The sequence below is a fragment of the Hyperolius riggenbachi genome, chromosome 1 (genome assembly GCF_040937935.1).
Source record: "Hyperolius riggenbachi isolate aHypRig1 chromosome 1, aHypRig1.pri, whole genome shotgun sequence".
In the NCBI taxonomy this organism is placed as follows: domain Eukaryota; kingdom Metazoa; phylum Chordata; class Amphibia; order Anura; family Hyperoliidae; genus Hyperolius; species Hyperolius riggenbachi.
In genome coordinates, this window is record NC_090646.1 from 349,749,431 (window position 1) to 349,777,403 (window position 27,973).

The following is a 27,973-nucleotide window of genomic DNA, read 5'->3' on the forward strand; positions in this document are numbered from 1 at the left end:
TTTTACTTTGTAACACTACATATTTAATTAGATTTCAGTACAGGTTTGACAAAATATAGCACATAATACAGCCACTGCTGTTCTTGTACTGCACAACAAGCCTATGTAGCCATCAATAGCAGACCACTACCCACTGTGGACTACCCTGCTCCTGCCATGCCTGATTTATTTATCGGCTCCAACCCATCATTGTACAATCCGTTTATGCAATCAAATTGTTCAAGAAGACCTCATTATTTCATACTTTTGCCTTACTAATGCTCTTTTTAACTAATCCAATATATTACAATAAACACCAAGGCATTGGACTGGTTTCAGCCACTCATGTTGTATGCCTCCTAACCTGTACTACACTCCATGCACCTTCCCTCCAACCATCCCCAACCTTCTTTTTCCATCCACTCCCAGTTCCCACAGCCCTGCCTCTCCCTTTCACAGTCTCCGACATGCCCATGCCCAAACATAGGCAATTTGCAAGTATGTTTTATAAACAGCTGTATGTGCTTTTACACAGCTGTTGCATAAATAGATGAGGATCGGAGAGCTGCAGTACTGCACTTCCTTCTGTTAATAATATCACTGGCTTATAAATAGCTTGGGATAATAATAATAAACACAACAGTTGCAGAGATCACGTGATGAAGGTAGGACACAGCAGTACTGGCTCCCTCTCCTATTTATCACTGCTCTATAAATAGCGATAGAGGATGTCACAGAGAGGCTGCAGAGATAAAGCAGTGAGAAAAGGACAGTGGTAACACTGTTTACCTTCCCCTGTTTATCACTGATTTGTAAAAAAAATGGTGGATTTGTTCCACAGCTGCTGCATAAGGATGGAACGATAATAAAACTGCAATACTGTACTCCTCCTTTTTAGCACTGCTATATAAATAGCTGGAGGTGATGTCACTGAGAGGCTGCAGAGATGATGAAGTGAATAAAGGAGAGTGGCAATACTGTCCATAAAGGCCCGGCCTTGGGTTTATGCTGCCCAGAGAGCACCTGGACATGAAAGAGGGGTTGCTACACATGAAAGAGGAGGCTGAAAATGGAGAGCAACACATGAAGAAGGGAAATAAAGTTTTAAATGGTGGGATAAAGGCAATACCAGAAGACTTCCTTGGTGACTCTTTAAGAGCATAGGACCCTAGGAAATTGCACAGGTTGCCTCCTTCCCCCAAAATGTCAGCCCTGCCTCTCATGGGAGACCCCCTAGTGCACAGAACAAGCAGGTAGGGCTGTCAGGAAGACAGCCTTACCACTACATGGATTTCTTTAAATTGAGTTCCGTTCCACTTAAAGCACACATTAGCATGGGTTGCTCTTCAAGAATAGGACATCTGTATTGCCCAGTCTCTGCCTTCTGGAAACCAGTCTCTGATGAAGCAGACAGGTCCTACATACCAGGGATAATACATCTCTCTCACACGCCTCGTTCCAGCTGAGATCACTGCTAAGGCAGCATCTTGGGCAGGGTATGCAGACATAGAGACCTTATCCCTAGAAGTGAGATAAGAAGATGAAAAGTGACATATCAGCATTAAATCAGTTGTAATATGAAATAACACACACCCCCTAGTGGCCAGACCGCACAATGCCTTCCAATCGGTTTCAGCACACAGACCATGCAATCTGTGGTCGCAATCGGTGAGCAGAAACCGCTGTAATTTTGGCAGCAGACAGGCTAGAAGGGAGTTTGTGAGTTACAGTAACACAAATTACACACTATTTCAGGGTATAACTACCACTACTCCTACAGAAGGGTAGGAGACCTAACTGCTCTGATACTAATACCTGCAAATAAAATGGTTAAACACACTCTATTTTATCTAGCTATCAACAGTAGTAGCGATTTCAGAAGCTAGGATTCGGTTTGTGTGGCTGAGTAGCAGGGGTAGCTGAACAAATAAATGACTTTTTAGAAGTCTTTTATTATAAATGCAATATAAATAATTAATATATACAGAAAATCATTAAAATCAACAATTATAGAGACAATAATAGTGCAGTATGAAAATAAAAATAAGGGAAGGAATAAATGGATACTTAAGCTCAGGTGAAAGTGTCCTTTTGGAAAAGAAATGCTAAGTCCTTGGTTTCAGAATCAGGCAACTCAGCATTAAAGTCCAAACAAGCCGGATGCCAGCATGTCCTCAAGCTGGCAAGGATGTAATCGGGACGATGTTTCAAATTGGAGGACTCCTCCTCTCTGTCTCAAGCTTGGTTTTATGGAAGCTAGTTTTTGGGTGGGACCAAGCCCGCCCCTCTGGTTGACAAACCAATCACAGTTGGAGGGAGATATAGGTTTAAACTTATAAAACGCTGTAATTCAAAAACGACAAATGCTACATTTGCGCTGATAACAGATTAATACACAGTGGATCCGGGGGATCATCCAGAGACCAAGAATCAGGAGTCGAGCCCAAGGGGTTGCACCAGAATTAATAACTTGGCTTAGGAATGAGCTAAGAACTCCCATGATATCTGAAACCGTGTGCAATTTTAAACTGCGCCTAAAGGTGTTATTATCTTAGAGATAGTCAGTGGCATTCTGCTACAATCTTACCAACAAACGATTGGGTATATTTTCCACTTTATGCTATCCATAGTAGGAACCATGCTGAGCTGCTGCCAGGCTGTCTGGGGGGATGTAGGTTCTAGATCGGCCCCCTGCTGTGGGTTTCCTGACTATTCCTGTGTATGCTGCTGTTCACAGGTAACTGTGACAAGGTTAATTACCTGGTCTGAGTTGTCACAGGTACGTGTGAACTGTCTTCTGGGCTCCCTGCATTCTAAAGTAGGTAGGCCAAATGGTACTGAAACACACTCAGCTGTAAGTTTCTTTTGAACAAGTTAATCACACAAACATTAACTTCACTGGTCAACAAACATACTTCAGGAAAAAAAAATGTCACTCTTATCGCTCCAATGACCGTGTTGTTTAACCAGGAAGCGATCAGAAAATCGACTGCGCGAATCTTCCCCATTTGCCTGCGCTCCTCACGGCTGTTCCGTGACATGTATCAGTGGTACACAACAGTGCCAGATCATCCATAAGGCAATCCTAGGCAGTTGCATAGGAAAGAGGTATAGCTAGGCATGGGCGTCCGCAGAAAATTTTCCGGGGGGGGGGCAAAAAGTGGGGAGCAAAAAGCGGCGGGTCCGGGCTGGTGTGCGCCCCAAAAAATGGAGCTACGTCATGCGGCGCGCCGCGCCGAAAAATGGGTGTGGTCATGAACCAGAATGTGGGTGTGGTCGTGGGTGGAGACAAGTTTACATGAACTAAGCAATGGTGGGACATTAGATTAGGACAGTGGTGGCGAACCTTTTGGAGGTCGAGTGTCCAAACTGCAAAGTCACTTTACTATCACAAAGTGCCAAAAGCAATTTAAACTAAATACAAACGTTTTAACTCATACATGAACATTATGGAAAATTAAGTTGAAAATAAACTGTGAAGATAAACAATTTCATCCATCGTACTCCTGAAAAAAATTATTCATTTTTTTAGAACCTCCCAGTTTCATTTTCGGTTTTAAAAAGCGGAAAAAGTAGGTTTAATGCTATTGTCCATAGTCTCGCAGTTAGCAATCATGTGACCCCCAACAAGACAAATTCAGCAATCATGAGCCCCCCCCCCCCCCCCCATCAAGACAAATTTAGCAATCATGAGGCCCCCAACATGACCAACTCAGCAATCATGAGGCCCCCAACAAGACAAATTCAGCAATCATGAGGCCCCCAACAAGACAAATTCAGCAATCATGAGGCCCCCAACAAGACAAATTCAGCAATCTTGAGGCCCCCAACAAATCATGAGGCCCCCAACAAGACAAAGTCAGTAACCATGAGGCCCGCAACAAGACAAATTCAGCAGTCATGAGGCACATAAATAGACAGCTTTTCACATAAATAGGCAGAATGCCCCCTTAATATGTAGACACCTCTCACCTGGCAGCAGTTACCCAAAATACACTCAATCTGACAGCAGTGGTTCCCCAAAAATAGGTAGCCCCAGGTCTATAGGTGTCCCCAGAATAGGTGGCCAGCGGTATAGATGTCCCCAGAACTGGTAGCCAGGGGTAGAGATGTCCCCAGAACAGGTAGCCAGGGGTATATGTGCCCAGTATATGTAGGCAGGGGTATATGTGCCCAGTATATGTAGGCAGGGGTATATGTGCCCAGTATATGTAGGCAGGGGTATATGTCCCCAGTATATGTAGGCAGGGGTATATGTCCCCAGTATATGTAGGCAGGGGTATATGTCCCAGTATATGTAGGCAGGGGTATATGTCCCAGTATATGTAGGCAGGGGTATATGTCCCAGTATATGTAGGCAGGGGTATATGTCCCAGTATATGTAGCCAGGGGGATACGTCCCAGTATATGTAGCCAGGGGGATATGTCCCAGTATATGTAGGCAGGGGTATATGTCCCAGTATATGTAGGCAGGGGGATATGTCCCAGTATATGTAGGCAGGGGTATATGTCCCAGTATATGTAGGCAGGGGTATATGTCCCAGTATATGTAGCCAGGGGTATATGTCCCAGTATATGTAGGCAGGTGTATATGTCCCAGTATATGTAGGCAGGGGTATATGTCCCAGTATATGTAGGCAGGGGTATATGTCCCAGTATATGTAGGCAGGGGTATATGTCCCAGTATATGTAGGCAGGGGTATATGTCCCAGTATATGTAGGCAGGGGTATATGTCCCAGTATATGTAGGCAGGGGTATATGTCCCAGTATATGTAGGCAGGGGTATATGTCCCAGTATATGTAGGCAGGGGTATATGTCCCAGTATATGTAGCCAGGGGGATATGTCCCCAGAAAAAGTGGCCATGTCTGCGTGCAGGAGGAGGGGAGCAGCGGAGAGAAGAGGGAGAGCTATGGGCACTCACCTTAGGGGGCTCTCCCTCCCTCTCTCGCTGTCCCCTCCGGAGTCCGGAATGAAGTGTGCAGCGGCTGGCAGCGGGCGAAACTTACCTCCTCTCGTCGCACGCGCCGGATGGATTAGCCGCTACTCTGGCCTGATCCAGACCAGAGTGCGGCACCAGAACTTCCGGCGCAGGAGCGAGAGGAGGTAAGTTCCGCCCGCTGCCAGCCGCTGCACAGTGCACACTTCATTCCGGAGGGGACAGCGAGGGAGAGAGAGCCCCCTAAGGTGAGGGAAGGGGGGAGGGGAGACGTCCGCCCTTTCCCACTGTGCCCATAGCTCTCTCTCTTCTCTGCGCTGTTCCCTCCTGCTGGCTGCACGGGCACGCGGCCAAGGGGGGGGGCAGCGGGCGGCCAGGCTCTGGCAGATGCCCGGTTTTGCCATATGTGCGGACGCCCATGCAGCTAGGGTTTTCAGTGCCCGGGACAAAGACAGTTTGTGCCCCCCCCTTGATCAAACTGGGTGTGGCCACACATCAGAATGTGATCGTAGTCATAGGTGGAGTCAAGTGTTATTAAAATAGCCACCCTTACCCTTTCAGTAAGCCAGATGTGCCCCCATTCCGCCTGTTTAGATAGCCAGAAGTGCCCCCCTTTAACCTCCCTGGCATTATGATTATTTCTGGATTTTTGGTGCAATTTTTTTCACACACTTTTAGACCCTAATCATACCGCTAGAAAGATCTGCGGCAGCCCTGCACATCACATACCTTCCATGTATCTAGCTCATGGGTACCACTCTGAGCTGCGGATTTCCAGCCCAAACCTGACTCTGGATTACTACAAACAAGGTTAAATAACCTTTTTCTGCTGCTAATGCTTCTGCGCTCCTCTGCAGAGGGAGGGAGAGAAGAAGGGGCACTTCGGGCAGCCAGGGGCCACTATGTGGTGGTGCAACGGCCATGTTGAGTGCCCTCGCAGTGCTGCACCCGGGGGCACATGTCCCCCCTTGCCCACCCATAGTTACGCCTCTGGCCTAGGGCCTGGAGAGAGTCTAGGGGCCTGGTGGATGCAAGACTCTCTCCAGTCCTTCAGACGCTAAAAAGGCCAGTTGATTATCAATGGTGGGCACCAACTGCTATGTTGCCTAGGACTACAATTCCATCTTAAGCCATTTCTGGTACACAAGGTGTTTTGTAATTGAGTGTTATTAAAAAACATTGTTTAATTTCAGCCTGCTGAATATCTTAAAGGACATGGTAGCATACAGTGGGATGCGAAAGTTTGGGCAACCTTGTTAATCGCCATGATTTTCCTGTATAAATCGTTGGTTGTTACGATAAAAAATGTCAGTTAAATATATCACATAGGAGACACACACAGTGATATTTGAGAAGTGAATTTAAGTTTATTGGATTTACAGAAAGTGTGCAATAATTGTTTAATTAACCCTTTCCACTAGTATGTCCCGCATAGCGGGACATCGCGAATTTGCCGTTCCTGTCGTAGCAGTGGGTTGCAGTCACATCTGCCCCCCGCTGAGCCCGATCTCTCTCCCCTTGTATAGTGGGCATGTAAGACTACATGCCCACACAGGTGGTACCCCCTGCCCCAAACCGGAAGTGCGCGATCAGTGCTGACAGGAAGTGGCCGATTCAATTCAGCTTCTTTGTTGCTGATTGTTGCTGCTTCTTTGCAGGGTCTTTTTTGCAGTTTCCTTGCAGATTCCTTGCAGATTCTTTGTTGCACAATCCTTGCTGATCCCTTGCAGGTTCTTTGTTGCAGATTGCTTGCAGATCCCTTGCAGGTTCTTTCTTACAGATTCCTTGCAGATTCCTTGCAGGTTCTTTCTTGCAGATCCCTTGCAGGTTATTTCTTGCAGATTCCTTGCAGATTTCTTACAGAGCCGAGGAATGGCATCCTCTGTAGCAGGCAAAAGAAAAATGTCAGCGGCTGAGGTGGCACAGCGGATTATGGAGGACAGCAGCACAGAATCAGATGTGCAGGATTCTGGTGATGACAGTGACTATACTGTCACTGATGATGATGATTATTGCTACAGTGATGACACTGATATTGACGTGGCTGATGAAGGTGGGGAAGCTGCTGAAAGTGGGGAGGGTGATGATGATCACAGAAAATGGGCAAGCTTCTCTCCTACTGCTTGCTGCATAATTTTCCCTTTACTGTGTACTGTATAATGCAGGGGTACAACTGCCTGCAGCTAATGTTCCAGAAACTGTCAGTGGATTTTTTGAGCTTTTTTTTACACCAGTCCTATTACAAGAAATGATCAATGAAACAAATGATTATGCAAAAAGGAAGTTAGAAAATAACCCTCCTTCACCCAGATCCATCTGGAGGAGCTGGACTGATGTTACTATGCAGGAAATAAAGGCATACTTTGGAGTAATTCTTAGGATGGCACTGCAAGAAAGGGAATCTATCCAGGATTTTTTCTCAACTCGGTGGATCAATTACACCCCCTTTTTTGGAGATATCTTTTTTCGTGAGCGATTTAGTCAGATTCATTGGATGCTACATCTTTCTTCACCCATCAGTGGTCCTGAAGGCCTTAAAACTAGGGGTTGGAAGGTCAGGAACTTGACTGAGCATATGAAAGAAAGATGCAGAAGTCTGTTTGTACCCCATAGGAATGTAGTAATTGATGAAAGCACTATTAGTTTTAAAGGAATATCAAAGTACAAGATGTACAATCCTCAGAAACCAAGCAAGTGGGGGCTACGAGTGTGTTCTTAGCTGATTGTGAGACTGGATACCTCTTTGTGTTTGAACCGTATTATAGATCTGCAACTACGGAAAGCTTGCCAAGGTCCGACTTGCCATTTTCAGCTCGCATTGTCCTTCATCTTTGTACAAATCTGAAACAAGCCACTCCTGGACATGGATACCATTTATTTACATATCAATTTTATACCACATATTGGCACAAGAGTTACTAAAAGAAAAATTTCACATAACTGGAACGGTCATGCCCAAGCGTAAAGGTCTACCAAGTGAAATAAAAAAATTGAAACTGAAGAGTTGTGAAGTTCGTGCTTGGAAACTTGACAGTGAAGAGATGGTATTGGCATTGAAGGATAAGCGTATTATACACATGCTTAGCACTTTCTACCCTGCTACTACAACGACACAGCAGAGAAGAATGAAAGGTAGAGTGACTGAAAATGTTGAGAAGCCCACAGCAGTCATAGAATATACTAAACACATGGGAGCGGTTGACTGATTTGATCAGCGCTGTGTAATATGTTGGCGCTTTATAAATACAATAAATAATAATAATAATTATACCATTAGTTACTCTTTCAACAGGAAGTCAGTGAAGTGGTGGAGGAAGACCTTTTTATGGTTGTTGGAGCTGACAGTAGTGAATAGCTTCATAATTTTTAACCAGTTGCATCCACATTAACCAAAGGTTCATATCAGCTTCCGCATGAACCTAATTCTTGAGCTGATTCGTGAACAACGAGCCTCTAGGCCTCAGCGGAGATATGGCCGCCCTTCTTCATTGGATGTGGAGGAGCGTCTAAACGGTAGCCAGCATTTTATTGCTCTAATGCCCAATCAAAACACCAAAGATTGCACAGTGTGCAGTGACAGGAAGACACCAGGTGGCAGGCGAAAACCACCTATTATTGCGAAACTTGCTCACACAGGCCAGGATTACACCAAGGAAATTGCTTTAAAGTGTACCATACTTTGGCCAATTTCTCTGCTACCAGCCAATAGAAGATACCAAACTGTCCAAAAAAGGTATTAAATTAAACGTTATAATGTGTTCTTTAAAATAAGGTATACCATGTTACTGTGTTACGTTCCATGTTAGAATGGGAGAGAGGGTAAGAGGAAGAGTGCATTTCTAGGAAAATACTCTGAGTAGAAAGGGTTAAAATCAGACAGGTGCATACATTTGGGCACTGTTGTCATTTTATTGATTCCAAAACCTTTAGAACTAATTATTGGAAATCAATTTGGCTTGGTAAGCTCAGTGACCCCTGACCTACAAACACAGGTGAATCCAATTATGAGAAAGAGTATTTAAGGGGTCAATTGTAAGTTTCCCTCCTCTTAATTTTCTCTGAAGAGTAGCAACATGGTGGTCTCAAAATAACTCTCAAATGACCTGAAGACTGATGTGAAGAAATTATTTTGGGGAAGGATACAGAAAGCTGTCTCAGAGATTTCAGCTCTCTGTTTCCACAGTTAGGAACATATTAGGAAATGGAAGACCTCAGGCTCAGTTCAAGATAAGGCTCGAAGTGGCAGACCAAGAAAAATCTCGGATAGACAGAAGCGACAAATGGTGAGAACAGTCAGAGTCAACCCACAGACCAGCACTAAAGACCTACAACATCATCTTGCTGCAGATGGAGTCACTGTGCATCATTCAACCATTCGGCATACTTTACACAAGGAAATGCTGTATGCGAGAGTGATGCAGAGGAAGCCTTTTCTCCGCTCACAGCACAAAAATATACTGCCAAGCACCCAGTATCTCCCTTTGTACAAAAGTATATCTATGAAAAAACCTTTTTACCTATTGCAATGTTAGAGGTAGTGTTTTTTCCCCCCTTTTTGCTCTTTAATTCATCATAGGGTAAAAGTGTAATTGTGATAATCAGGAGTCTGATAAAGGCATTTATAGGCAGAAGCCTCACCAAAAACAATAAAACATCAGACATATACTCTTGTTGGTGTGGAAATCCTTGATGGTGGTTGGCAAATGGTTGGCAAATGGTGTTGAATGCAAAACTGAAGCCTGGGAAGAGGATCCTGGCATAGGTGTCAGATGTGTCGAGATTCCTCACAAACTTTTTTGTAGCTCCCCATCTATGTGCAGCCCCACTCCTACCCTCCTATTCCTTGTGAACCCCCCTCTTTCATGTGTCACATGATCCATGTACAGTGGTTATAGAACAGTAATACCCCTTTAAATTAGTTAAATTTTGTTGCTTTGCAACCTGAAGCAAAAACTCAAACAGACACACAAATCCAGGCATATATACTTAACCTCCCCAGCGTTCAATTTCCCCAGAATTTCTGTGCAAACAGTGATAAAATTTATTTTTAAAACTTTTTTTTTCCTGTAACTTGCCAAAATGTGTCAAGCAAGGGTCTAGTATACAGTGCAGGAGAGTATTGATGTGTATGCATGTTTAAACTGTTCACAGCATGTTTTTTTGAACGGACATTTCTGTCCATACCGCTAGGGAGGTTAATGCAACTTATTACTACTATTCTAAGTAATAAACACTTTTTTGAAGTAGGAATGTAGGAGATAAAATTGTACTTTGTTCAACATTCTTTGAATATTGTGTACAGTATAAATACCATGAAACTGACATTTTGAGGCTGACTTACTAACTAAAAAAAATGGTAAATCGCAAAACATGTGATTTTGAAAAAGTAAAAGAAAAATCTGCAAAACCTCTTCCTCTATCATTATCCCAGTGCATAGTCCCTTTTTACCCAAACTAATTACAAATACAACCCACATGGCTTTGGGAGGTGGGCACCTTGCAATGGGGGTAGCAAATAATTTACAGTCTCACAAAGCACCTTTCTTCATCAACATTGGGATTTTCTTACTGAAATTATATAATTGCCACTTACTACATTGCTATGAAATCAGATCTATCATTTCAATTTTTATTAAATCTCACAAAGGAGCTACTCCTTTCTAATCACTAGGATAGGCTCCTTTTAGGCTTCTGAACCCTTCTTTCTTTGTGTGTATAATGCCTTCTGCCTTCCATCTGCCTTTTCTAAGATTTATGCCTCTTCTTATCTTCTCCAAGTTTTGACATTCTAATAAATTGTTTCATTTTTTTTTTTACAACAAATACATGTAAAAACAATGTATCCACTCACTTTACTTTCTCCATGGCAGATTGGGTATCAATGAGACCTAGGACACACAGTGTGATAGAAACAGGGACCTTTTTCATGGCTAGTTCATGCCTCAGAGACCAGAAGAAACCATCCAATGCAAACTTTGTTGCACCATAAGACGTGGTATAGGGTGTGCCTACTTTTCCTAGATAAACAAAGCAACATCAGAATGCATTCTTTCAGGAGTAATATACACATACCAAAATATGCAATTATGAAAAAGAGTAAAATAAATAGATACATTATTCTTAAAGAGACACTGAAGCGAAAAAAAAATATATGATATAATGAATTGGTTGTGTACTATGAATAATTACTAGAAGATTAGCAGCAAAGAAAATATTCTCGTACTTTTATTTTCAGGTATATAGTGTTTTTTCTAACATTGCATGATTCTATAATATGTGCAGATTACACAACACTCAGCATTCAAAATGAGTCTTGCAGAGCAGTCTGTGACGTAATGAACTCTCCTCTGGCAGAGGAAAAGTAAACATTTCAATTACAGTTGAGATAATAAAAGTCAGATAACAGCCCTCTCCAGGACTAACTTGGTCGGAGAGCTTAATAGCTTTTTTGCATAGAGATAACAACTGGAGTTTCTCAACTCTTCCTGTACTGGAAACAATTAGACTGATGTATCTGATCTTAATGTTTAATTTCTTAGCTGTACTACACATACAAATCATAATATCATAATTTTTTTTTCGCTTCAGTGTCTCTTTAAGACATTTCTTTATGAAAAAGGTACATGCATTTAAATCACCTAAAGATCGTTGCATTTAGGTACCCACTGTAGCAGATGAACCACATTTAGTAGTAACAGTTAGTATGTTTATAGTTTAGTGTAGTTCATAGTTGGTGTATTTCATGGTTGTTTTCTAAAATGCCTCTCTAGAAATTATAACTTTTTACTGTAGCACTCATTGAATAAATTGGCCTAACTAGGCCCAATTCTAGGTGGAGACCCAGTCGCTTCTTTCATTTGGTTTGACCTGCCATCAACAATCTGTTTACTCCCCAATACTATTACATACAGTATTTGTCTTTCAATGTCAAAAAAATTACCTGTCAGAGAGGATAGCACTATAATAGAACCTTTGGATTCTGTCAATTGGGGTAGAGCCATGGTGGCAAGATGAATATAGCTAATAAAATTCACCTGTAAGCATATTGAAGGACATGTGAGATGAGATAAGAGTACAGTAAATATCTGAGTGGCTAATGTAGAAATACATGCCATTACAAACCTCCATTAGCCATCGTGTGTGATTGACATCTCCGTCCCACATTTTAAATGGAGTTGAACCGATGTGATTTAATACCAAGTAATCCAAACCTCCTGAAAAGACAACAAAAGTGGTTGATTAGTATACTACAACTTTGCTTCAGAAGAGGACATGAATAATACATATAGGTAAGGTTCCTTTCAAACTTAGCCTGTTGAGTCGTGTCACAGAAGCAATAATAGCCCTAAGGGGTTATCACATTGTTTGCAGTGTGGTGTGATGTAATGGCTTCCGGTAGAGCAACACAAGATTGACTCTTGCGATACAGGATAGCATGCTGGCAGTCATGCTTACTTTCGTGGTAATGTAAGCCTCACTGTACGGTTGTGCCGCACCATTAACCACTTTAGATTCTTGGCTCACACTGATCACAGGGTCAGGAGCCAATGAAATGGCACCTGACAACTCACAGAGTTCTTCTGCCATACTGATAACAGAGTGAAAAAGCCGCAGCGAAAGGAGAGCAGCCGCAGCAAAAGGAGACGAGCCTGTGTGTTGTGGCGTCGGTGAGCCCTGTTTCTTAAAGTGAACCTCCAGACTAAAAATCTACTCAGCAGCACTGAAAAGGCTTGGTGTTTCTTTAACAGTTTAACAGCATCAGAACTTTGTTTTTCTTATCCAAGCCTCATTTTTGGCTGCACAAAAGCTGAGCTCCGCCCCATCAAAGAAAACTGCATTTTTCCCCTAATGCTGTGCAAAGCATGATGGGATTTGTAATGTTGTTGTTCTAGTTGCCTAGCAACTGGGAGGGGTGATCAGGACACAGGACAGTTGGAACTGTGTCTCATATTCCCTGTCACCTCCTTTCAACCAAAAAGATGGCTGCCCTCATGAAATCAATCATTTGCCTGTTCTTTTAAAATATGGTGGGTAAGAGATTATATTATCTATCTATTTTAATTAACATAACTAATGTAACTTAATGACAGTATGTTTGTTTAGGCTGAAGTTCCTCTTTAACCAAAAAGTCTCTGGTAATGAGTGGCGAGAGACTACTGGTAAGGAAGGGGTTAAGGTGCAATGCCACTTTTCATAATCGTTGCAGTGTGCTTGAAGTACCATTGCAATGCAGTGGATTATAAGTGTGAAAGGAGCCTAAAGGAGAAATGCCTGAAAGCTTTTGATTCCCCTTGACAATTAATGTATTGTAGTCTCTTGTGTCAATTCATAATTTTCTTTTTTTTTTTTTTTAAACGCTGTTTCACGTGAAATACATTCTTTACAACAATACCTGCATTTGTTTTAGCTTTACTAACATGATACATTCAGAGAAACATGCGGCTGGCAGGCAGTGATGTGCATTATGTTAATTATCACTTACTTTGAATAGTGATTTACTACTGGAGGAAAATGAATCACTATTCGCTTTAGTACTGGTGTGGGACTCACAGAAGTGATCTTCACAGGACTGTCAATGGCAGTAGTTCAATGATGTTGGAAATAAAAATTGAGGCTTCCCTAACTTCTATATTTAAATTGCGTGTTGATTTATATGATCCATGGCCTTCGTATTAGGTTGAAAAAAAGTCTATCCTTATTCAGTAATTCAAAGCTTTTTCATATATGGTAATTCTTACATGTAATTACTTTGTGTTGCTATATAAAGTCCCTCTAAAATCCAATATGTATATATAATTGTGTTATAAGTACTTCCTAATTTCTTCTATTTTTGCTTATTCAGAACGCATGATTTTTTTTTGGCGGGGACCCCCCAAACAAATTTAGCTAAATAAAAAATAATACAAAAGATAAACTGAGTAAACACTATAATGACACTTTTAAAAATGATTGCAAATATAATTCAGGTGAAAACGATTGGCCCCCAAACATAAAACTCAGCTCTGCCACTTTTAACTGCACAACTGTAATAAGACAGAAGCATACCTCCCAACTTTTTGAGATGAAAAAGAGGGACACTTAAGCCACACCCCTTTCACACCCCATGGTCACGCCCCCATCACACCCCTAGCCATGCATACCATAAAGATTTGATAAGAAAAATATGTTGTTTTATAATGCAAACCACACTGGTCCTTTCTATCCTGGTCCATTTTCCTTCATATTAACATTTTAAAATTAGTAATATATCACTTTAAAGGATGGGAATAAAGTTTAGAGTCAATCAAACACATTTTTAGTAGAGAAATATATAGATTTACGTAGAAAGAGGGACAAAGTCCTGAAAGAGGGGCAAGAGGGACTGTCCCTCCAAAAGAGGGACAGTTGGGAGCTATGCAGAAGATCAATCTTTTGCATGGCTGTAGTGTGACTTTGGCCCTTTCATCTGTAAAGAATTATTTTAATTTGGTCATATAGGGAAGAGGAGGCACAAGATCTCAGAGGGATTTAAGGGATAACTTTGACAGGCTTCCAGACAATCACCGGCTTCCCTTCAGATCCTCTATGCCAATATCCACCACACGCTTCACCTATAGCCAAGCCCCCACTTGAATGGGAGACGAATGCGACTACCCTACTTTGGTTGCCCCTGGGAATTGTGCTTACAATATAGAATCTGAGGCCGTAGAAACCAATGAAGTACCTGAAAACTAAACAAAGACAGCATCCAGGGACTAGGCCAAAGGTCAATACTGGAGGTCAGGTGACTGTCAATACAGGGATCAGAAAAACTCAAAGCCAGAGGTAAGTCATGGGTCATACACAAAAGATCAAATATCAAGACGGAAAACCAGGGATGAGACATGAGTGCAGTTGTAATAATAGAGGTCAAAATAGACAGCAATCCAGTTTGTAGCCGTGGGTTATGCACAGGTCGTAACGGTAATCAGTCTGAATAACATCAATCTTAGCATTAGCAAACGAACCTCTATTATGGGCAAGGTAGCAGTGACAGAGGCAGACTTTTATTGGGACTGAGACCAATCAAGTGGGACTACTAGTCCCAGCAGCCACTGGCTGCTTTAATAAAGTGGCCAATTGTCCACTTTCACTTTGATAGTAAAACTTTCCTCCTGTGGCTAGTTGTGCTGCCGGAGTAAACACCGCAGTGTGACCATACCAGTCCATTGCAATGTATTTGTCTTGTACTTCGTGTTGTTATTTTCAAGCTGTGCTTGAGTTTCAGATTCTGGACTAATGATTGCACATCCTTCTTCAGAGCTTTTTCGTACTGTAGACTGCTGAATGCAAGACCTAATGTTTGACTGTGAAAGATTAAAAGGAACCTGGACGGGGCAAACCAAGTATTTTCAAGGGGGGATTCCTGAACGGTTTCTCTAAGCCACACACAATATAATAATATGGTAGGACAGAGTATGACTATAGTAGGGATTAGATTGTAAGCTTCTCTGAGGACAGTGACATGAGTATGTACTCTGTAAAGTGCTGCGCAAGATGTCAGTGCTACATATATTCACACATACAGTGTATATACTGTGTATATATATATATATATATATATATATATATATATATATATATATATTTTTTTTTTTAATAATAGTAATCTGAACATTTATATAGCGCTTTTCTCCTGTCAGACTCAAAGCGCTCAAGAGCTGCAGCCACTGGGACGCGCTCAGGAGGCCACCCTGCAGTGTTAGGGAGTCTTGCCTTGAACTCCTTACTTGAATAGGTACTGACCCTAGCCAGGATTCGAACCCTGGTCTCCCATGTCAAAGGCAGAGCCCTTAACCAGTACTATATTCAGCTATATATATATTATATATATATATATATACAGAGAGAGAGACAGAGATATGCGACTCTATGGAGGGGGGGGGGGGGGGGGTTCTGTAGCACAGGTGCCGAGCGATAAAAAGTGGTAGCAGGAGAGTGGCTGACAGGTGGTGAATTCACTGCCTATTGGCTGCCCGACTGAAAGAGGCCTTAATTATTTGCAAATAATTGTTGTTCATCAAAAAATAATGACTCCAGCAAGAGTTCTTATATTGTCTTCACACTAAACTATGGAAACTATTTCAAAAATGTTTCTGTACGCAGATCAGTGCTTCTTCTTAGAGACCTATTGATAACACTGTTTTGCATATGGTAAAGCAGGCAAGGGTTAAGATGTATTCTGGGTGTCTGGTTTACGGGAGTAGCTAATTTGCATCTCAGCAGCCCTTCCAGCTACAGACAGACATTTTTAATGAGTTATATTTAGAGCTCTAACCATTTGAAGCATTAGAAATTGTAGAAGTGTTTTCCATTTAGACTGGGATTATTACTGAATGATACAAGACTGGCAAATGTACCCAGACACTTATAGATGGACACCCACTTTGGCCAAAAGATAGATCCCTCTCAGATCAGAATCTGACCAGAGTGGGATGTGTTCCTGTCACAGATTAAACAAAGATTTAATAGATTTTAGCATGAAATCCCCCAGGTACCGTTCAGAGTACTCACAGCAGTGGACCGCACTCACAACTCACCTGTCCAGCCGGAACACACCCTCCAGTCTACATCTCTCTGGTGCTCGTTCTATGTGTCTCGGCTGCATGTGCATACTCACCTAACAGCACAACATCCCTGCACTTTGATTGGCCCAATAAGCTGCCTGTCAAGTCACAGGCATCCTTTTGGGACAAGCAAAGTGAGGGATCACATCCTATGAAGCCACTGGACACGACGGGGTTCAGGTCAGGATGAGTGGAGAGGCTGCCATGTGAATGGAGTGCATGTAAGTTACCAGCACACACTATGCTGCACTACCACACATAGCAGGTGCATAACTCGTGCTCCTCACATCACATAAATCAACCCCATTATGTTAATGGTGGCGCCTAGGCCCAGCGTGGGAAAGAGGGCGCGCCAAAATGACCTGCCTCGCCAAAACACTGTTGTCCCTATCTTGCAGAGGGTCTATCCAAAGGGTGAGTGCCCCTTCTTACAGGGTGAGGTGGTGGTTTCACTATAAGGCTTAAAGGAATGTCCTGCCTGCAGGGTAGCTAAATACTACTAAAGTCAATAGGCGTTTATCCTGTGATACAATATATGCTCTGCCTGTTCAGTAAGCCAGCACCTATTCAGTAAGGAGTTTCTTGGGCAAGTCTCCTTAACACTGCTACTGCCTATTGAGTGCGCTCTAGTGGTTGCCTCGCAAGCGCTTTGAGTCACGAAGGAGAAAGGTGCTATTATTATTATTATTATTGATTTATAAAGCGCCAACATATTCCGTGGCGCTGTACAACGTAAGAAACAAACATGGGGTACATAATAATACAGACAATGGTGTACACCAATATACAAGATACATAATTAGTGACAAAATACAAAGAATGATACAAAATACAAATTATAGAATTGGTAATGACAGTGATAAAATTAACATGATGAATAAAATGTATAATGGTTACCAAGACACAAAAGGTGCTATACAAATACTGCAATTATTATTATACTGCAATTATATCATTGCATAATACTGTGAGGAAACGCGGAAAAGCCGCCGCGTGTGCCAAGAGCTAGGCGGCTGACTCCGCGTCCTACGCGGCGGTTTGCACGCGTCTGGCTGTGTGGTGGAACGCGGAAAAGCTGCCGCATGTCCTGACAGCAAAGCGGCTGTTTGCATGCAGCAGCATGTGGTTGGTGTGGCTGGGTCTGTTAGTGCACCTAGACAGATGGAGAGCTATGCACGCGCGGGCCTGAATGCAGGACCTTTATACCAGCAGGGGAAGTGTCAGCTGATCAGGAAGGTCAGCTGACTCCTGTAGGACTCATGATTGGCTGAATGGTTCGGGCGGGGCAGCAGAGTCCAGCAACTATATATTCTGCTGCTTAGTCAGTTGCTGGTTGCCTGTCGTTGCAATCACTTCGTGGTAGCACGCAGACCCTTAGTCAGATCCGAAAGTGTGCCGGGACCAGCTGGAGCTGTAATCCTACACTTAGCTAGATTCTGTTGATAGTCTTAAGTACTAGTTTGATTGTGATTATCTGTTATGACTTTCTGCCTGTCTGACTACACTGCCTCTGTCTTCTGATCCTGTACTTTGTTTGTCTGTGAGTTGCCGACTTGGCCTTCCCGACCCTGAGAACTATATCGCTAGGAGATAGTTCACGCCTGTATGTGCTGGGCACCTGCTTCACAGGGCCAGCTCTGTATGTGCTGGGCACCTGCTCCATAGGGCCAGCTCTGTATCTGCTGGGCACCTGCTCACAGGGCCAGCTCTGTATTTGCTGGGCACCTGCTCCCCAGGGCCAGCACTGTATGTGCTGGGCACCTGCTCCACAGGGCCAGCTCTGTATTTACTGGGCACCTGCTCCATAGGGCCAGCTCTGTATTTGCTGGGCACCTGCTCCCCAGGGCCAGCGCTGTATTTGCTGGGCACCTGCTCCACAGGGCCAGCTCTGTATTTACTGCCCCAGGGCCCATCCTGTATTCATTGGGAACCTGCTCCTCAGGTTCCTCAAGCTTGTTACTATTCTTCTGTATTCTGATCTTGTACCTTGTCATTCTGATACCCTGTTGCCGAACCTCGGCTCGCTCTTAGACTCTGCATCTGACTCCTGATTCTGTACCCCGATATTTCTGATACCCTGTTGTTTATTAGTCTCCGCCTCTGCGTTCTGAATCTGTACTGTATTTGTCCGTGTGTTACGACCTGGCTTGCCTGACTTCGAGAACTGACCTTACTGTTAGTGGCAGTTCCCAGATCTGTTAGTGACACTCTCTCCTAGGTGTCACTCACGTTCTGTCCTTCCTACGCTCCGCCTGACTCCTCCCCCGGGAGAGTCCAGGCCTTCGGAAGGAATCTGTATTGCTGCAGTACTTCATACTGTACGGCACTTGTTTCTGAGGCTTAGTCCTCGAGGTATTACTGTTGCACCAAGCACTTACACTACTCAGGTGTTCAGAGGTTAGCGTTATATCGGATTATCGGTGATACTGCAGATCATCGATAATCGGGTATATTCTGCATATTCGGTGATACTGCAGTTCACCGGTAATCAGACCCTCTCTCTGCTACACCGATCGTGACAGAACGACAGGCCCAAAAAACATGGTGACACTTGATGAACGGATCGATGTGTTAACCACTACTCTTAAGGAGGTTAGGAAAACGGTTGATACATTGCAGACTCAGGTTAACCAACTGACTGAGTCAATTAAGTGTATTTTAAACTCTGTTGCACCAGTGTCACCCCCCTCTGTAATTCAATCTAGAGTACCCACACCAGGGAAATTCGTAGGGCACCACCTATTATTCCTGAGGAATTGCATTCTGGTGAAAACTCGTATAGGGGAAGTGCGACCTCACTGGGATCAGAGATTAGTTTTGAGGAACAACAGATAGAGAGCTACTATGCAGATAACATTTCCGAACTTTATGAGAGTGATGGCTCTATCTATAGTCATGAATCTGCTGTGCAAGGGTCAAGCTTGCTTATTGCAGCAAATCGAGTTCAGGAGTCTGAAACCGTACAGTCTTTAGCTCCATCATCTGACCAGATTCTAAGTAACAAGAAACCACATTCATGTTCTGAGCATAATTTAGATCTTGTCAACCATAGTAGGCCCCACTTTAAGGGATACATATATTCGTGTTCTGAGTGTGGGGACTCTTTTGTACCTGAGGGACAACCTGTGACTAATGGGAAATCTCACACAGGTGAGAAATTATACGTGTGTCCTGTATGTGAGGAGAAACTTCTCAGTCATGGGGAGTCTCACATTGATGAGAAATCATATTCATGTTCTGAGTGTGGGGACTCTTTCGTACCTGAACTGCGACCTGTTGCTCATGGGAAATCTCACACTGGTGAGAAGTTGTACTGGTGTTCTGTATGTGAGGAAGAACTTCTCAGTCATGGGAAGTCTCACATTGATGAGAAATTACATTAATGTTCTGAGTGTGGGGACTCTTTTGTACCTGAGGGACAACCTGTGACTAATGGGAAATCTCACACAGGTGAGAAATTATACGTGTGTCCTGTATGTGAGGAGAAACTTCTCAGTCATGGGAAGTCTCACACCAATGAGAAAACGTATTCATGTTTTGAGTGTGGGGTCCCTTTTGTACCCGAACTACCGCCTGTAGCCCATGGGAGATCTCACACCGGTGAGAAGCAGTACTGGTGTTCTGTATGTGAGGAAGAACTTCTCAGTCATGGGAAGTCTCACATTGATGAGAAATCATATTCATGTTCTGAGTGTGGGGACTCTTTCGTACCTGAACTGCGACCTGTTGCTCTTGGGAAATCTCACACTGGTGAGAAGTTGTACTGGTGTTCTGTATGTGAGGAAGAACTTCTCAGTCATGGGAAGTCTCACACTGATGGGAAATTACATTAATGTTCTGAGTGTGGGAAATGTTTTAAACATAACATAAATCTTGTCAATCGTAGAAACTCACACTGCGGGGGATAGCTTTATTCATCTCCTGAGTGTGTAAGATGTTTTGTAAATACCACTGAACTTCTCAGTCATTGGAAGTCTCACACCGATGAGAAAACTTATTCATGTTCTGAGTGTGGGAAATGTTTTTCGCCTGATGCACCGGTTGTCACTCATGAGAAATCTCGCACCTGTGAGAGCTTGTATTTATGTTCAGAATGCGAGAAATTTAGTGACTGTTACATTTATACCTTGTTCCAAAATTCTGAATCTGACACAGGACGGTCCTTGACTTTGGCATCTGATCAGGTGAAGAGTGTGGGTATGAGATGAGGACGTCGCTATCATTGTCTCCTGGGGCGTGTCCGGAGTCCACGCCTCAGGGGGGGGGGTACTGTGAGGAAACGCGGAAAAGCCGCCGCGTGTGCCAAGAGCTAGGCGGCTGACTCCGCGTCCTACACGGCGGTTGCACGCGTCTGGCTGTGTGGTGGAACGCGGAAAAGCCGCCGCATGTCCTGACAGCAAAGCGGCTGTTTGCATGCAGCAGCATGTGCTTGGTGTGGCTGGGTCTGTTAGTGCACCTAGACAGATGGAGAGCTATGCACGCGCGGGCCTGAATGCAGGACCTTTATACCAGCAGGGGAAGTGTCAGCTGATCAGGAAGGTCAGCTGACTCCTGTAGGACTCATGATTGGCTGAATGGTTCGGGCGGGGCAGCAGAGTCCAGCAACTATATATTCTGCTGCTTAGTCAGTTGCTGGTTGCCTGTCGTTGCAATCACTTCGTGGTAGCACGCAGACCCTTAGTCAGATCCGAAAGTGTGCCGGGACCAGCTGGAGCTGTAATCCTACACTTAGCTAGATTCTGTTGATAGTCTTAAGTACTAGTTTGATTGTGATTATCTGTTATGACTTTCTGCCTGTCTGACTACACTGCCTCTGTCTTCTGATCCTGTACTTTGTTTGTCTGTGAGTTGCCGACTTGGCCTTCCCGACCCTGAGAACTATCTCTATCGCTAGGAGATAGTTCACGCCTGTATGTGCTGGGCACCTGCTTCACAGGGCCAGCTCTGTATGTGCTGGGCACCTGCTCCATAGGGCCAGCTCTGTATCTGCTGGGCACCTGCTCACAGGGCCAGCTCTGTATTTGCTGGGCACCTGCTCCCCAGGGCCAGCACTGTATGTGCTGGGCACCTGCTCCACAGGGCCAGTTCTGTATCTGCTGGGAACCTGCTCCCCAGGGCCAGCTCTGTATTTTCTGGGCACCTGCTCCACAGGGCCAGCTCTGTATTTACTGGGCACCTGCTCCATAGGGCCAGCTCTGTATTTGCTGGGCACCTGCTCCTCAGGGCCAGCTCTGTATTTGCTGGGCACCTGCTCCTCAGGGCCAGCACTGTATGTGCTGGGCACCTGCTCCATAGGGCCAGCTCTGTATTTGCTAGGCACCTGCTCCTCAGGGCCAGCGCTGTATTTGCTGGGCACCTGCTCCTCAGGGCCAGCACTGTATGTGCTGGGCACCTGCTCCACAGGGCCAGCTCTGTATTTACTGGGCACCTGCTCCCCAGGGCCAGCTCTGTATTTGCTGGGCACCTGCTCCCCAGGGCCAGCGCTGTATTTGCTGGGCACCTGCTCCACAGGGCCAGCTCTGTATTTACTGCCCCAGGACCCATCCTGTATTCATTGGGAACCTGCTCCTCAGGTTCCTCAAGCTTGTTACTATTCTTCTGTATTCTGATCTTGTACCTTGTCATTCTGATACCCTGTTGCCGAACCTCGGCTCGCTCTTAGACTCTGCATCTGACTCCTGATTCTGTACCCCGATATTTCTGATACCCTGTTGCCGAACCCTGCTTGTTTATTAGTCTCCGCCTCTGCGTTCTGAATCTGTACTGTATTTGTCCGTGTGTTACGACCTGGCTTGCCTGACTTTGAGAACTGACCTTACTGTTAGAGGCAGTTCCCAGATCTGTTAGTGACACTCTCTCCTAGGTGTCACTCACGTTCTGTCCTTCCTACGCTCCGCCTGACTCCTCCCCCGGGAGAGTCCAGGCCTTCTGAAGGAATCTGTATTGCTGCAGTACTTCATACTGTACGGCACTTGTTTCTGAGGCTTAGTCCTCGAGGTATTACTGTTGCACCAAGCACTTACACTACTCAGGTGTTCAGAGGTTAGCGTTATATCGGATTATCGGTGATACTGCAGATCATCGATAATCGGGTATATTCTGCATTTTCGGTGATACTGCAGTTCACCGGTAATCAGACCCTCTCTCTGCTACACCGATCGTGACAAATACAAATAGACATGGTAAAACAAATAGATACATAAAAACAAAGGGAATCTCTAAAACACACACCAATGCTCATGAAAGTGAAGATGTGTGAGCCAAGTGCTGATGACTGGGCTAGGGGCAGATTGTGAGCCCGACATGCGTTAGGTGTTCCTGTGTTCAATAAAACACAAACTTTTTAGTACTCTTCTGAGTTTGCGGATCTCCTTCCTCAATTTATCGTTTTCATCTTTCTTATAGCTTATGTTGAGCTACTAAATTGATTATCCTTACCCAGTGCAGCTATTGCTGCCTCCATCACTCGCTCACGATCTACTGATGACCCCATATCGGCAAGGACCAATGAGACACTCTTTGCACCAAGTTCCAGACACTTCACTTTCACCTGTATTCAAATAGAATTTGACTTTATTATCCTAACCATTGTGAAGCTGCTAAAGATCAATGGGCTCAATTTACAAACAATGCAAGTTATATTTGATATAACATTTTTTTTTCTTTTCACTTCATACTTTTAAACAACTTTATATCTGAAATGAACCCGCTTTCGCACTGAAAATAGCTAGTAGCGTTCGAAAATAGCTGCCATGTTAAAGTGACATTTTTTTATTTCAAAGTAGACTTAAGATGGTGTAATAAAAGAAAAACATAATTTAAAACACCTCAATGTCTTTGTGAATTGAGCGCGAATGTTTGTATTGATATGTATCTATATCAGACAAATTGTTATGGGCATAGATTCTGGGCCTGTGCCCTGATTTTCCTGGGCATTGGTCCCCATCAGAGTGCCCTGAATGTCCCCATGATGCACATGCAGCTTACTTATCTCACATCAGCATGGTGAGCAATGCAAGGCAAAGATAAGTGAATCCTCCTCTCTTCCCCTCAATACCCGCTGGCTGCTAGAGACACATGACAGGAGGATGAGGAGAGGAGGATCCACTACTGGCCTGTGCCCTGCACTGTCCACCATCTCACTATAAAGGCAGGTAAGCTACTCGTGAGCTGCAGTGCCACCTATTACATTCAAGTTTCTCCAAAACATCCTCTAGGTGGACTAAATAGTCTCACTTCTCTGTGTGCATGCAGGCCCTGCATGCATATAAGTGGGATCTGCTTCCATGGAAGGAAGGAGAGCAATAGCATGTTGTTATAAATCCTTTGAAGCGCCCTGTATGGACTATTACTGCCTGTGTCAGGTGATGCGGAGTAATTTGTTCTGGAATCTATCATCCTATACTAACCGTATAGTCCACCTGGCCAAGAGCACGGGTGGCTTGAGATGTCAAGCTCAAGGTTGAGAATAACCTGAAACTGAAGTTAAGCATCTCTTTGTTTTACAGGTGACCACTGAACACAGATGATTAGGGGGCATATAGGTTAAAGGGGAGCTATGACAAAAAACTGGAAAATTTAAAGTACATACAAATAACATATTAATTTGTTCCAGAGTAAAATGCACTATAAATGACTTTATTTCCATGTAGCTATCACTTACAGTAAGTGTTTTTAATCTGATGGTTATTACCTGTTTTGGACAAGTCTTTCTCCTCTTTGGGAATTCTCAGTATTTCCTTTATTCTTTACAAAAGCACTTCCTGGAAAGGATCAATATAAATATATCGGACTGCCCATCTACTTATTTGCTCACAGTTCTGGCAATTGGACTGGGCTTCAGCTAGTCTGTAACTGCTTTCAAAAAAATAAAGCTCCAAGAAGAACTAGTGCCAAACTTCTTAGTGATAGGTCAGAAATAAAGTAATTTACAGTGCATGTTACTCTGTGTATATCATATGTGTGTCTGTATGTGTATATACACATGCATTTTCAATGTTACATTTTTTGTCATAGAGAATTTATGTAATTAGGCAATACTCCCACTGGTAATTCACTGCTTAATTATTCTGCCTAATTCTATTATTTTGGGTGAGTGGTACATTTCTTCAGTATAGCTTAATTGTTTTCAGCTTTGCAACAGAGAGCAATGCAGGGGTGAAGCAGTTGTGTAAAATGCATGGCCACCTGTGTTGCCGAGCAATGCAATAGTGTGCACAAACCCTTACTATGTTGACTGGAGCCAATGCCCTACCTAATTATGATTTTTTGAAGGACATGCTGCTAATTGTGATGTTTGATGCACATACTGCTGAATTCTGTGTTGTGGGGTAACATGCTGCATAATTGTTATGCGGGGGACATGTCTTCCTAATTGTAACGTAAGAAATGGATGATGCTGAAAGGAGAGGGGGCTTCATCCCAAGCTGCTTTTGCTGGGCAGGCCGACTGTGATGTTTCACAGATTATCAAGTCCCTTATGCTGGGCATACACGGTTAGTTTATTCTTATCAATCGAGCCGCTGATGGCTCGATTAATAAGATCCAACCAGTCCGATCACCGCAGCGGATCGATACCGCACTCGATTCCCGCGGGGGGTTGACAATAGTAAAAAACGAAGCGCTGATAAGAAGCGCCTGCGGGGACGAGCGGGAATCAATCCGCTCGCACGCGTGGACGAGTGGTGACGTGCCGGCATCAAGCTGCTGACTCGATACCGGCGCATAAACTAACCGTGTATGCCCAGCATTATGCTGGGCATACATGGTTAGTTTATGCGCCGGTATCGAGCCAGCGGCTCAATGCCAGCGCGTCACCGCTCGTCCACGCGTATCGATTCCCGCTCATCCCCGCGGGCGCTTCTTATTAGCGCTTCGTTTTTTCCTATTGTCCGCCCATGGGGATCGAGCACGGTATCGATCCGCTGCGGTGATCGGACTGGTTGGATCTTATCAATCGAGCCATCAGCGGCTCGATTGATAAGAATAAACTAACCGTGTATGCCCAGCATTAGGGCCTGTTCAGACAGAGGCTTGGGGGCGGTAATCGTGTCATTTCCAGCAAACAACACCTGCTTTGTCTATTCATATGAATGCAAGCAGATTATTCTAACAGCTTTGCCAGCAATTCCTGGCATTTGCCTAAATGCAGTGGTAGATCTTGCTATCTTGTCTTATCCTGGACTCCTTCAGCATCCAAGATTGGTTACGTTTGGCGGTTCTGTGTCCTCCTGCACAACTGAATGACGGGAAGCACTGACAAAGACAGCCAAATGCTTTTCTGCTCAGTTACAGAGAAGCATTTGGTTTCGGCTAAACAAGCCACAGCTGCTACTGCCCCCTGACGCCCGTGTGAACCAGGCCTTTCACTTCTGAAAAGTGTTCATTTTACATCTTCAAGTAAATGAATTCATTTCTGCTGCTTACCTTGAGCAGAGCATTTTCTCTTCTTGCTGTCAGTACAAGGTGCGCTCCTGCCCTGGAGTAATGGTATGCCATTTCTTCACCAATACCTGTGCTTGCACCAGTAACTAGGACCTTTGCATTGGCAAGGCTTGCTGAAAAAAGTTGGGGGTAACTGTCACAGAAATCTAGTTATATAGTTTTCATTGCACCACTGTTCTTATAAGTGTGCAGTACCCTATAATAAATCTGCAACTAATGATGCTTACAGAATGACATTTCATTGAATATACATAACATTACATCCTTAACTTACAGTGTGTATATAACATAAAATATAATTAGAAGACTAGACTTTTTTTTAGGTTATGAAGGGGTAAAGGTTGGAATCTCTTTCAGGATGAAACACTGGGGGACATTTATCAAGAGTGTCTGAGACAAAATATTGGTAGGTTTTTAGAAATCCATGCAGAACTGTCTCACACATAATAAGAAATCACCAAATAGTGCAGTTTTCTTCTTAAACTGTTGTAAAATAGATAGGAGGAGTTAGGAAGGTTTCTTAGACAGTCCAGTGTATTAGGGAAATTACTGTTGCTGAGGTAACCAATACATCTTCTGCTGTATTGCATCAATGTCCAGCACTGGAAGGGTTAAGCACAGAACAGCTTCACAGGATTCAAAGGAGGGGGGCACTTCCCAAATCATGTCTAACCTGCACTGCACAAGCTGTGTAGAAGTGTTATTTGCACTTTTCTTAACTGTAATGCAGTTCTTGAAATTCAAACTAAACTAGCTCTATTAAGTAGGATTTAAGAATTGTCTTATTATCATGCAGAGCTGTTCCCCCTGCTGATTAGAACTGTTTTTAAGAAGAAAAAACTATCGGTAATGCTTAGATAAATCAGGCCCACTGTATCCTTACTGACTAGAGAATTACGGTCACTTCCTGCCTAAGAGATACAACATGAAGTTGGAGACTTTTCTCCACAGAGAGATATAGTGCCACTTAAAGGAGTTATCAAGGCAAAAGTAACAAAATAAGGGCTACTTACCCGGGGCTTCCTCCGGCCCCAAGCTCCCAGCATGCCCCTTGCCGCAGCTCTGCACGCAGCCGTTCGCCGCAGCTCTCTCCCGGGAGGGAGCTGCGGCGAACAGCTGCGTGCAGAGCTGCGGCGAGGGACATGTTGGGAGCTTGGGGCTGGAGGAAGCCCCGGGTAAGTAGCCATTGTTTTGTTACTTTTGCCCTGATAACTCCTTTAAAGCGGTATGACATAACATAATATTACGTAATAATAATATTATGACATAATATTAAATAAAAATGTGTTTTCCTACTTTTTATATCCTATACAGTTATATTATTTGCTTTTGTGTATAAGTATTATTATTTATTTAAAAATTACAAGTTCCCAAAGTACAGTTTTATTTGCTCTGAAAGCTGTCATTGCATTTTATTCATAACTGATGTATTTATATTGTAATGTACCTAGTAATGATTTCTGAGCAGTGTTTCAGTTCAGGACACATTAGGAGAAGTTTCTGCACAGTCAGGGAATGTTTACATTCCTCTCTGCTACAATTAAGTAAACAAAAGATAATTTTACCACCAGTTTGGATGTGGATCTCCCTGCAGCTAGCATTCTATTGCAAAAGTAAGTCCTATGTTTTAACCCTTTGAATGCTGTTCTGCTAAACAAAAATGTGGTAATATATTGCTGTAAATGAGCAAAGAAGAAATGCTGAGTTTTATACCACTTTAGATGTTGCTAAAACTGCTTGTACCATTGAGAGATATATGTATGGCTGCTGTATTGTACAATGTTGGATTTCACCTCACATTTACAATTTCATCATCTAACAATAGAAAGATCACTTATTTCCTGAATGACGTATTCCATCTACAGTATATTCTTACCAGGATCAAAAGTGTCTCTGTACAGATATCCAAGTAATGCCACAAAGGCAACAGCACACGATCCTTTCATGAAATAGCCCATTCTGATTTAATGAAGACTTGCACTCTGCTCAGCCCTTGCAGACTTTTACATGGTGTGATCAGAGTGTA

General features: G+C 43.5%; 1 protein-coding gene across 1 annotated transcript; it reads right to left on the reverse strand.

Moving 5' to 3' along the window:
* Positions 1–27,963, reverse strand: LOC137550236 (hydroxysteroid 11-beta-dehydrogenase 1-like protein). The gene is made up of 7 exons (XM_068271261.1): positions 27,824–27,963; positions 25,930–26,060; positions 22,942–23,053; positions 12,041–12,132; positions 11,859–11,952; positions 10,770–10,935; positions 1–1,500 (listed from the first exon to the last, which is right to left on the reverse strand). Exons 1-7 carry the CDS (start codon positions 27,903–27,905, stop codon positions 1,326–1,328), a joined length of 852 nt encoding a protein of 283 aa, XP_068127362.1. The 5' UTR covers positions 27,906–27,963; the 3' UTR covers positions 1–1,325.
* Positions 27,964–27,973: the final 10 nt, after the last annotated feature.